Source organism: Lycium barbarum, chromosome 3, assembly GCF_019175385.1.
Source record: "Lycium barbarum isolate Lr01 chromosome 3, ASM1917538v2, whole genome shotgun sequence".
Taxonomy (NCBI): domain Eukaryota; kingdom Viridiplantae; phylum Streptophyta; class Magnoliopsida; order Solanales; family Solanaceae; genus Lycium; species Lycium barbarum.
Window position 1 is genome coordinate 140,526,659 of NC_083339.1, and position 12,172 is coordinate 140,538,830.

At 32.6% G+C, this 12,172-nt stretch overlaps 1 protein-coding gene across 1 annotated transcript; it reads left to right on the top strand.

Moving 5' to 3' along the window:
• The first annotated feature begins 1,014 nt into the window (after nt 1-1,014).
• Nucleotides 1,015-2,063, top strand: LOC132634303 (ethylene-responsive transcription factor ERF003-like). The gene is made up of 2 exons (XM_060350573.1): nt 1,015-1,237; nt 1,356-2,063. Exons 1-2 carry the CDS (start codon nt 1,155-1,157, stop codon nt 1,774-1,776), a joined length of 504 nt encoding a protein of 167 aa, XP_060206556.1. The 5' UTR covers nt 1,015-1,154; the 3' UTR covers nt 1,777-2,063.
• The last annotated feature ends 10,109 nt before the right edge of the window (nt 2,064-12,172 follow it).

Genomic DNA, 12,172 nt, shown 5'->3' on the forward strand with positions numbered 1-12,172 from the left:
GGTTTTGGGATCAAACCCAGCTAAATGCACTTCCTTTTTTTTTTTTTTTTTTTTTTAATTTTATTTATAATGGTGAACCCATCCTCTTAAAATCCTGGATTCGCCTCTGGACTTGGTGATAAGCCATCGTGTTGCTCCTGGATTCGCCTCTGGACTTGGTGATAAGCCATCCCGTTGCTCCTGGATTCGCCTCTGGACTTGGTGATAAGCCATCGTGTTGCTCCTCTCCTATTAGGAACCTAGCTTTAATTACACTCCACCTATTCTTTGAAATCATATTATTATCGATGAGAGCAACCAGGTCAGTTAATTATCCATAATCTTACATTATCTACGTACCAATAACCAACAGTAGACTTCGAAAAAGACCAACTAATGATTTGCGTAAAATTGTGATTCAAGTTGTATAGGTATAGGACTAGCTGAATTTCATATTGCCAAATCACTCACTCACTCACTACAAATATTACGTAATTTAATTTTCAAAACCTGTTAGGCTTGTAATGTTAATTGATAGGTGTTGATGACTGATGAGAATTAGGAGATCTAACTCTCTATTCTTAATTTGGACATTGTGATACTATCCTTCACCAAAACAAAGAAATTAACAGACTAAGGGCCCATTTGGCCATAAGAATTATTCACCTTTTTTCGAAATCAGCGTTTGGTCATGAAAATTTCAAATACAATTTGAAGTTGTATTTCGAAATTTGAAAAATAACAAAAATTTGTTTTCAAGTTTTTCACTTTTTTCACAAAAACAACTACGATTCAACAAAAAATACAACTTCAAAAACTATGGTCAAACACAGCTCCAACTCCAATTCCAAAATTCCAACAAAGTGTTTTATTTTTTATTTCTATGGCTAAAAGCCTACTAAATCGATATTCTTATACCCGCACAACACCTTCTCTTTTCTACTTTTATCTTTTACTTTTTTTTTAAGAAACAGAGTAGAATTAAAGAAAGAAAGTTATAGAAAGCCTTGTGGACCCAAATCCTGCCAGCTGAAGGCCAAAAAGAGCGCTTACAAAAGCCCCCTGAAAGCCTTCAACTTCCTTCCCCTGCATCTCTCATAGGAGCATAATATAGACCTATCACTTTATAGATTTATCACAACCACTTCTATAGACTATAGTCTCTATATTTGCCCATGTCTCGACCACAACAACGATATCGAGGAGTTCGCCAGCGGCATTGGGGATCTTGGGTTTCCGAAATTCGCCATCCTTCATTGTAATTCTTCTTACTCTTTCTCTCTTTGTTACAGTTTGTTTGATCAAATTTTTTTATCCTTGTTAGCTCTTTTTGGCTGAATTTAATTACTGTCTCGTTTGGTGTTATGCAAAAACAGGAAAACAAGAGTATGGCTTGGAACATTTGAGACAGCAGAGGATGCTGCAAGAGCATATGATGAAGCTGCAAGACTAATGTGTGGTCCAACAGCACGCACTAATTTCCCTTACAATGCCACCGAGTCGCAATCATCTACAAGGTTTCTGTCTTCTGCTTTAATAGCTAAACTTCAAAGATGCCACATGACATCTCTCACTATGTCAAAAAAACCTGGAACGACAAAACTGGAAAATAAAGATCATCAAATATCCCCACTTAGGAACAGGGGAAATTTCGACATGAGCGTCGACATGGCAGTGGATAAAGGTGAGAGTACTGCACAACAATTCAAGTCACTAGAAGATGAGCATATAGAGCAGATGATTGAGGAATTGCTTGATTATGGATCTATTGAGCTCTCTTCCTGTCTCCAAGAATGAGACTCAATACAAATGCACAAGCATTACTTGCTTAAGTAGCTTCAAATGGAAATCGTTCTGTCTCTCTAACTCACTCTGTCACTCAGTTAGTCGGGAAGGCCATGATTGATGAAGCGTTTGCAATTAAAAAAGCTATCGAGAAAGCGATACATAATGGTCCGAGAATTAATATATATTTTTTCTTATGCGGAAGGTCTAGTAGATGTAGTGCAAAAAAAAGTGAAGGCTACTTTGGGATGTGAATGTAGCTTGTGAAGATATTTGGAACATATTCGTCCTTACATTCAGATCTTGTCGTGTTTGTATATATTCCTAGAACTTTTAATTCTGTTGCTCATAATTTGACTAAGTTTACGATTTCTTTGGTGCATGTTATTTTCTTTTTTGTTAGAAAAAAAGAACTTCCGTGGACTAATGAATCTATGGCCGGGTTCACTTGCTTTTGACCAGAACTATGGATACACATAAAAAAAAATCATATAATAAAACGACACATTTCTGAATTAACCTACTATCTCTAGAGATTCCTCGATCAATGTTCATGAATTATCTTGAATCATTGTTTGCATGGTGATGTTGTCGCTCAATAATCAATCCCAAGGACTTAATGGAGGAGCCACACACAATTGAACCCTGTTCATCGGAAGGTTATACTGTGCAAATAATGTAAAAATAAACTTTTTTAGTACATAATAGGGCACTATGGAAGAAAAAGAATCTATAAGTGATACCCTACTAGTCGAGAAAAGGGTTTAGATTTGTTAGAGAATTCTATTATTAATGTATTTTTCACTTTATTTTGTTTAATATGATGATGATATGAAATAAGCTTTTAAATGAAGAAGTAAGTCTTCATATAGTCGACCCCAACTTGTTTGGAACTGACACATAATTATTATTGTATATAGAGTATAAACTTTTGAAGCTCTTTATAATTAGCATAAAAGAAGTACAATTTCAAATCTAGAGACGGATTTGTCTTTATTTTAATTTCTTGTCAGAATTTCTGGATTGTCATTGCAAGGAAGTGCGAATTCGGGAGGAGCGGGTATGAACAGGTTTTCAGACTCGAGACGAACGTATTCTCAAAATGTCTCTAACTTGGCAGTAGACCTGTCAACCGGTTCCAATCGGAACCGGACCGGGAACCGGTTAGGAAACCGGCCGGTTCCGGTTAACCGGTTTTAAAGTCCAAACCGGAACCGGTCCGGTTTGGATTGGTTAAAATATTTTTTTTTTGTTTTTTGTATTATATATATATATATATTATAGTATTTATTTGTATATTATAGGTATATTTACATATGTTATACAACTTTATAATTAAAGTTTAAATATTTACTGACTAACAGCCTAACAGCAAGTCAGCAATACAGAATAGTGCTTTTCGTACACATATATATGTATAACTTACATACTATACTCTATATACTTATATAGTTATATATATGTATAACTTAATATATATACTTATATATATGTATAACTTAATATATATACTATATATATGTATAACTTAATATATATACTATATATAGGTATAGCTTAATATCTATATATAGGTATAACTTAATATATATACTATATATACATATCTACTATATATACAATATATACTTAATATATATACTATATATATTTATATACTATATATACTTATATATATGTACTATATACTATATATACTTACTTATATACTATATACACTTACTTATACTTACTTATATACTATATATACTATATATACTTATATACTATATATACTTATATATGTGTATAACTTAATATATATAGTATATATACTTACTTATATATACTTGTATATATGTACTATATACTATATATACTTACTTATATACTATATTTACTTATATTCCTAACTTAATAAAAGTAAAAATATGAACACAAGTAAATAGAAGAAAGCTCAATGAGCCATATATTTTATTCATTCTTGGATAACATTTATTTGCAAGTTGTATTTTTTTTTAACTTGCAAATAATACATGAGTTATACAAAAATAGTAGAATAATAAAATCACCAATTTTGAACCATTTCGTTAATTTCCCCCACATCATATTCGGTCATGGAAATATCTTCAAAGTCTTCCATTTGGTCCGGTCCACTAGCTATCAAATCTTCAATTTCTTCCTCTTCGCCTTGCTCCGCTTCTGAGTTTTGGTTGCGTCGCTCCGATCTAATCCAATCTCGAATGCACACTAGTACTTGCAAGCTAAAGCCGGATAATGAATGTCTATGGTCTCCAATTTGTTGTCTTCCTTGGCTAAATGCGCTCTCCGAAGCCACGGTTGATACTTGAACCGTAAGGATATCTCGAGCCATTCTTGAAAGTACCGGATAGCTTGCCTTGTACTTCTTCCACCATGCTAAGACGTCCAAGTCATCCTTGATATCCACATTTGGCTGCATCAAATAAAAGTTAAATTCATCAAAGTTTGCAGTAGAAGAAGACGTTGGTTGTGAATGTAAAACTTTTAAACCCGACAAGCCCTTTTTGCTACTCTGAGAAGTAGTAGGGCGTGGAGCAACGGGTGTAGCACGTTCTTCCAAACTAGAATAATGAGTAAAAACTCTTCTAAACTCATCATCAATAGCGAGATCGGCTTCAGCTAAAGATGGTTGAACTCCCTCTTCAATTTCTAAAAATGTATAAATTTGACTAACCAAATTTTTAGTATAAGACACTTTTAAACAAGGATTTAAAAGGGAACCCAATATAAATAAAGTTGGGATGGAAAAAAAATACTTCTTAAATTTGATTATCATTTCAAAAATAGCCACTTGATAATCGGGTTTATATTTATACTCTTGTAAAACTCTAGCTATTTCCGTTAAGTAGGCTAAAATTTCGGTTACCGTGGGATAGAATTGTCTAGAAAAAGCAAGAGTTGCATTATAAAAAATTTCTAAGAGTTCAATACATTCTTTAACATCTTTCCAATGCCTAAAAGTTAACCAATCCTCACTATCAATATTATACTTGTTGTGAACTTGTTGTATGTGAATCCTATACTCATATGCTTGTTGTAGCATAATGTAAGTGTAGTTCCACCTAGTCTCAATTTCTACTTGAATTTTTCTAGGTCTAAGGTTATTTTCCACACAAGCATTCTTAAAATCTCTAATTCTTCCCCTATTAGCATTACAAAAAAGAAACGCAACAGCATTTCTAACTTTTTGAACAGAATAATCAAAATGCATAAGACCATCTTTAACAATTAAATTTAAAATGTGACAACTACATCTTACATGAAAAATATTTCTTAGAGGAGGGTTTATTTCTCTTTTTAAAAGACCAATTGCCTTTGTATTATTAGAAGCATTATCTAAAGCAATACAAAGTGTTTTTCTATAAATGTTAAAAAATCTCATTATAGTAGACATTGAATCGGCTAAAAATTTTCCATCGTGACGACCTTTTCCTTCGTCGTATAAAAAAGCTATAATTCTTTTTTGCATAACCCAGTTGTCATCAACCCAATGACATGTAATAGCAAAAAAATCTAAATGGTTAATACTAAGACCCAAATCAGCGGTAAGACAAACATTACAATTTAAAGAATTAAATACATGGCGCAAATAAAATCTATATTTTTTAAACAAATCTATAACATCGGCTCTACAAGTACTTCTAGGAATACCCTCAAATAACGAGTTATAACAACGTTGAATGTAAGTAACAAACCCCAAACCCGAGGGAAAGGAAAATGGTAAACAATCATAAGCTACCATTTTAGCTATTTCTACGCGTTCTTTTTTCTTGTCATACTTAAAATTTCTACCGGTTCGTGGGTCTATCGTCATTTGAATCCCCCCCACATTTGAACCCGTTTGTTCTCCCCAAATATCCATATGTTTGGTTCTCATATGAGCATTTAGTGTACCCGTTCCACCATCCTTACCAGTTCCTTGCTTAAAACTAAATACTTGTGCACATAGGGTACACGTAACTGATTGGTTTTCCCTATCCTTAGTCATAAATTTCCAAACTTTAGTTGTTGGCTTACGAGTTCTAGGCGGTTTGTCTTGTGTATGTGATTGTGCAGGACCTGTATCTCCTATGGGATTTTCGGGGGGTTGTGTTTCATCATCATCATCATCTAAGTCTTCATTAAAAGTGTCGGTAAAATGTTGTTGCATTGCCTCATGACCTAAAAGTGGATTATTTCCACCAACATCAATACCTAAATTAGGTGTTTCTTCCACAAATGTTTCCTCATTAAGCGCACCCCTAACAGTACGACTACTACTACCGGCATCACGTCTTAATCTCTTTGACATTATTAAATAGAAATAATTTAAATCACAATCAAATAAATCACAAGAAAATAAATTACAACAAATTAAATTTGCTAGAATTAAATTGCGTAAATTAAATTTCGAAAAATAAATTGCTAGAATTAAATTGCGAAAATTAAAAATAGAGTTGGAACGAAGGTACCAAATTGCCGAATTAATTTCCAACAAAGCGAAGACGGCTAGAATTGCAAATCCACCAAAGCTACTTCGGATTGTTGCAAAATCACCAACTCCACCAACAATATTATAATTGCAAAATTAATAATTGAAAGTTGAAACTATAATAAGACTTTGTGGCTAATTATTGCAAAGTAACTATAATTGAGAGATTGAGATTTGAGAGAAAGATGAAGAAGAGTGAATTGAAATGAAAATGAAGAAGGGTTTATATAGGGGTGGGGGAGGGGTTAAAGTGTTAAAAAAAAAAATTGGGGGCCAAAAATTAAGAAAATGACTGTTTGGCAACGGCCATTTTTGCAAATGGACCGTTGCCAACGGTCCATTACCGAGGCCCAACGGCTCTTTCCTTTTTTTTTTTTTTTTTTTTTTTTTAATTTTAACCGGTTTAACCGGTCCGGTTCCGGTTAAAAAATTTTTGGAACCGGACCGGTAAACTAATATCCGGTTAACCGGTTATACCGGTTCCGGTTCCGGTTTAACCGGTCCGGTTACCGGTTAAAACCGGTTACAATGAACCGGTTGACACCTTTACTTGGCAGTGACTTGCATCTTTTTTTTCTACAAAACTCTGAAACTAAGCTGACACGGATTCCTTTCCTTGGGAAAGCTCCAAACTTTTTGACTATCTCACGCTCGTTTTAAGGCAAAGTTTGGTTCTTTCTTCGTTTTTCCTTGGACTGTATGGACGAGATGTCTATTTGGTGGATCCACAACAAAAGATTCCTTGCAGAGACTTCGGGCTATTGTGGAAATTGCGAGTATTACAAATCTTGCCTTCACAATAAGGTCACATGCAGCTCGCAACCATGTTCAATTTTTCGTAGTACAATTCCCATGTCAATTATTAGGGAAGTCATAACGTATTGATGTTGTACTAGGCTACTAGCTCCTTGATGATTTTAACGTACAATATATTGATACTCAATGAACTTAACGCTTTAGGCATTTTCTAATCTTCTTATACTTCCTTACTTTGCTAATGTTATGAGTGTTAATGCTACGATAATTAATAATTGGGTTCATTGTCAAACATTTATAACTATTTAACAAATTTTTTAACATATATAAAAAGTATGTGCAAAAGCTATTGGGTTCACGTGAAATTGTGTCTGGGCTTCTAGCTAGATCTGCTCCTGTGTGTTGTGTTCATAACATTAATGAAATGAAAGTTAAAGTACACTTGATTGCTTTTCTTCATCTTCACAATATAGCACGCGCTCTCTCTCGTCTCTAGCTTAATTAGTTGTAAACATTGAAACTTAGTTTAGCTGTCCATATCTATATATACATATAATATTACAATTTACTGTTTACTCTTTTCACAAACTAAGTAATTCATCACTCCATAAAAGGACATTTATCATCAAGGGTGGACAAATCGGTTTTTGTTCGCTAAGGGTTTAAATGGGTGTCATAACATTATTCTACAAGTTTTTCTTAACAAGAGAGATTGAGTAATTGCTGGTCAATACTCTATTATTTTGAAGAGAAGAGTATATTAATTTGCTATACTAACTTATTATATGCATCCTATTGTGCAATGGGCCTACATACTACGTAAAAACCAAAAAATATAAAAGAGGAGGCACTAATGTAAAGAATTTGAAACGCAAAGCAAAGTTGACTAGATCAAGTTAGTTTTTGCTTTCACATTGGTAAGGGAAGTTAATTTGGTGTACTAAGTTCTGAGAAAGGCCGCAACTTAAGGGAAAAACCTTAATCACCCTACTCTGAAGTATTGATTCTGTGACTCGAACTTTTTCACATAGGTAATAATAAGCTGAATGCCTAATTAATATGATTGAATTTGACCAATATTTGCGATAAGAATTATGACCTCATAAGTATTGAACTACCACTTGGAACAATATCAAATTAGTTGAAATTTGAAATATATAGGTGAATACACATCAGTAATACTGTTATGATATATAAAAGACGGAGGCCTTTGTTTGGTGAGAAATTTATAAGATTTGAAGAAAAAAATGCAAATTGAAAGGAAATTGGTACAAAGACTGATGACTAATTATGAACAGTGCCTTGGGCAAATGTTGTTTGGCTCCCATCCCGTCCCATGCTCAACCATGTTATCCAAAACTTCAAAAGTGGCTGCAACGATGTTCTTGCACATGCTGCTTCCTCTATTTTTTCTCCTTTTGCAGGCACCATGTTCCCCTAACAGGTTTGTTTTCTTTTCCTTTTATGTTACTAACAATTAGGGACACGTCATGACATAACATGGTACAAAGATATTGGAATAGACATGCAGTTTTATGGCTTATTAACGCTAAAGTGTATAATTAATTAAGAATGTGACGTTCTAAATGATTAGTTTATCTACGTAATAGACATCTGAGAACACGCGCAGAAGTTTTTCTAGAATTTGACTGGGAAGTGTCCAAATAGGAGCACTTTATAATGTGCTCAGATGTTCAATTGGACATTTTGTAGTTCGAGAGACTAAACGAATTGAAATATACTGACAAATTTAAGAGAATGTTGAGAAAATCCACTTAACATTTGTGTGAGCTTTTCGAAAATTTTGATCTCATCAAGAGAGTATAAAAATGTATCATTCTTTTTATATTGGACTAAGAAGGAAATAATACTATCAAATAAAGTGAAATTGAGGAATTGTATTTTAATATATCTCTGGTCTCTTCTCCTATTCCCTTTGATATAATACAAATACACGGATTTATGTTTATGTGTCGGATAACACGACAATGCAAGATAAAAAAAACAAACTTACTCGCACGGGACATTTAGAATAATTACAAGAGATACATCTATTCATGTTAACATTGAGCTGCCATGTCAAAGAGATAGGAGAAAAAAGAAAAAAGAGATGGCCCTAACTCATCTAAATGATTCCTGGCCACAACAAATTCAAGAAAGATCTAGAAGAAAAGAAACTGCAACAAAATTCTTATCCTATTAACATAAATATTCATACAAGAAAGGTTGTTAGCTGATTGGAACCCTTAGCTAGTTTCTCCCCGCTGATTGGAACCCTTAGCTAGTTTCTCCCCGTAAATCAATTATCCATTTTAAATGCAAAATTGCCTTCAATTTATTTCCATAAAATTGCACATTTTCCCCGTAAATGGGCTGGTCTTTAATTTTTGCTCTTAAATGGACTAGTCTTTAATTTTTGTCCTTTAGCAATCAAATTTATGCCTAGTGCGTCATAAGTTCTTTAGAAAGTGAAGACATGTCAGGACATAACTTGTGGATATGATGATCCAAAAATATAAATTTATGGGCTGCGAATTTTGTATTTGTCATGAGGGACATAAATTAAAGACAAGCACGATATAAGGTCAAAACTGCAAATCACCCAATTTCTCAACCTTTTATTCTCTTGTTGGACCTGAGATACTCCAGAATCATAAGATGCTGGGCTGGCTATCGCCCAAACCTTGGGCCAAGTTACATTCAGCCCATATTTTCCGCAATCTCCTTTAGTTATCAAGTCCAATTAAAACAAGGAACTCACTCGGGGCATTTTATTAAAAGAGACTTTGAGTTACTTATTTAAGAATTTAGGACTCAAGTTCTAAAAATTAGGTAAAAGGGACTCTATCCCCCTAAGTTTTTTTAATTTACATAAAAACCCCTAAGTTTTTTTAATTTACATAAAAACCCTTAAGTTTTTTTAATTTACACAAAAACCCAAAAATAAAAGCACTTTTTACCAAAAAAAACCTGTACGTTTTTCTCTTAAAAAATACGCAAGCAACTATTGGTTGCTTAAACAACTCCTTGTTGCTTATACAATAACCTTGTATCTCATTAAAACTAGGTAAACAACTAGTAGTTGTTTAAATAAATAAAGGTTGCTTATAATAAACAACACGAAGTTGTTTAAGCAACTCATTATTGCTTATACATGAACTCAATTGATTGATCACAAATGAAAATTAACTAATATAAAAACCTTGTTTCTTATAAAAACTAGTCATTTGATGAGTGATTAAATCCAACTTATTAATTTTATCATCAATTAATTGACTATACTAATAGTTTAAACAAAAATTTGCTGATCCAGTGATAATGGAATCAATGTTGTTTGATTATATGAATATTAGAACATCAACTTATTGACTTGATAACAATTAAATATCAAACGAGTCGTTCAATGAGTTATTAAACCCAACTTATTAATAATATCATAATTGATCGCAAAATTGATTGACTCTACTAATAGTTTAACAAAAAATTACTGATCTAGTGATAATGGAATGAATGTTGTTTGATTATATGAATATTTGAACATCAACGTATTCACTTGATAACAATTAAATGTCAAACGAGTCGTCCAATGAGTGGTTAAACCCAACTTATTAATAATATCACAATTGACCGCAAAATTGATTGACTCTACTAATAGTTTAACAATAACTTATTGATCTAGTGATAATGGAATCAATGTTGTTTGATTATATGAATATTTGAACGTCAACGTATTCACTTGATAACAATTAAATATCAAACGAGTCGTCCAATGAGTGATTAAACCCAACTTATTAATAATATCACAATTGATCGCAAAATTGATTGACTCTACCAATAGTTTAACAATAACTTACTAATCTAGTGATAATGGAATCAATGTTGTTTGATTATATGGATATTTGAACATCAACGTATTCACTTGATAACAATTGAACATCCAACGACCCGTTCGATGAGTTCTAATGTAAACAACCAACAGTTTCATAAACAACTTCGTGTTGTTTAACATAAATAACTACTATTTTCTTAAGCAACAATCGATTGTTTGCTAAGTTTTCACAAGAATTGGGGTTCTGTTGTAAGCAACTAGGAGTTGTCGAAACAACTTTTTGTTGTTTATTGTAAGCAACTTTTTGGGTTTTGTTAAAAGTTTTTGATCTTTTAATTGAGTCAATCAATTTTGCTATCAATTGTGATAAAATTAATAAGTTGGATTTAATCACTCATCAAATGACTAGTTTTTACAAGAAACAAGATTTTTATATTAGTTAATTTTCATTTGTGATCAATCAATTAATTTCCAATTGAGTTCATGTATAAGCAATAATGAGTTGCTTAAACAACTTCGTGTTGTTTATTATAAGCAACCTTTATTTATTTAAACAACTACTAGTTGTTTACCTAGTTTTAATGAGATACAAGGTTATTGTATAAGCAACAAGGAGTTGTTTAAGCAACCAATAGTTGCTTGCGTATTTTTTAAGAGAAAAACGTACAATTTTTTTTTTATTGGTAAAAAGTGCTTTTATTTTTGGGTTTTTGTGTAAATTAAAAAAACTTAGGGGGATAGAGTCCCTTTTAATTTTTTACCCTAAATTTATAAATATTTTAATTCAACCCCATCTCTTCATGGGATCTTCATAATTAACCCCTAATTAAATGTTTATAACAAAAGAAAAAGAAAAAGAAAAAGAAATAAAAATCCCCTATTCTTCATTCCACTATCAAAGAGCCCTTTTAGCTCATTTTCCCAACTCACTCCTATGCGGAAAAGTATCTACCGAAACGTGCAAAGTCAGGATAGTACACAAATCTAACTGAGAAAACCCTAGATAGGTCCTGTTATTAATTAATTAATACTCCACTAATTAGGTATGATTGTAAGTTGCAGTCACTCTACGCTCTGTTATGAAATATAGTAAATATAGAGTATGGATGTCCACTACACAAATATAATGCCTCTTCCATTATCTTCCACCATTTTAATGGATCTTCCACCATCTTAATGGTTCTTCCATTATCTTCCACCATCTTAATGGTTCTTCCATTTTCTCATATATTGAATGCATATGTAGCACTATAAATAGAGGCATAAGTTTTCATATGGGATATACTTGAACACATTTGGATGAATAAGAAATCTCTCCTCTCTTGTCTCTC

Bases quoted from the DNA above. Each gene is read 5' to 3' on its own strand.
- LOC132634303 (XM_060350573.1), top strand. From the start codon at position 1,155: ATGTCTCGACCACAACAACGATATCGAGGAGTTCGCCAGCGGCATTGG. The intron at 1,238-1,355 runs GTAATTCTTCTT...ATGCAAAAACAG, and splicing joins GAAATTCGCCATCCTTCATT to GAAAACAAGAGTATGGCTTG.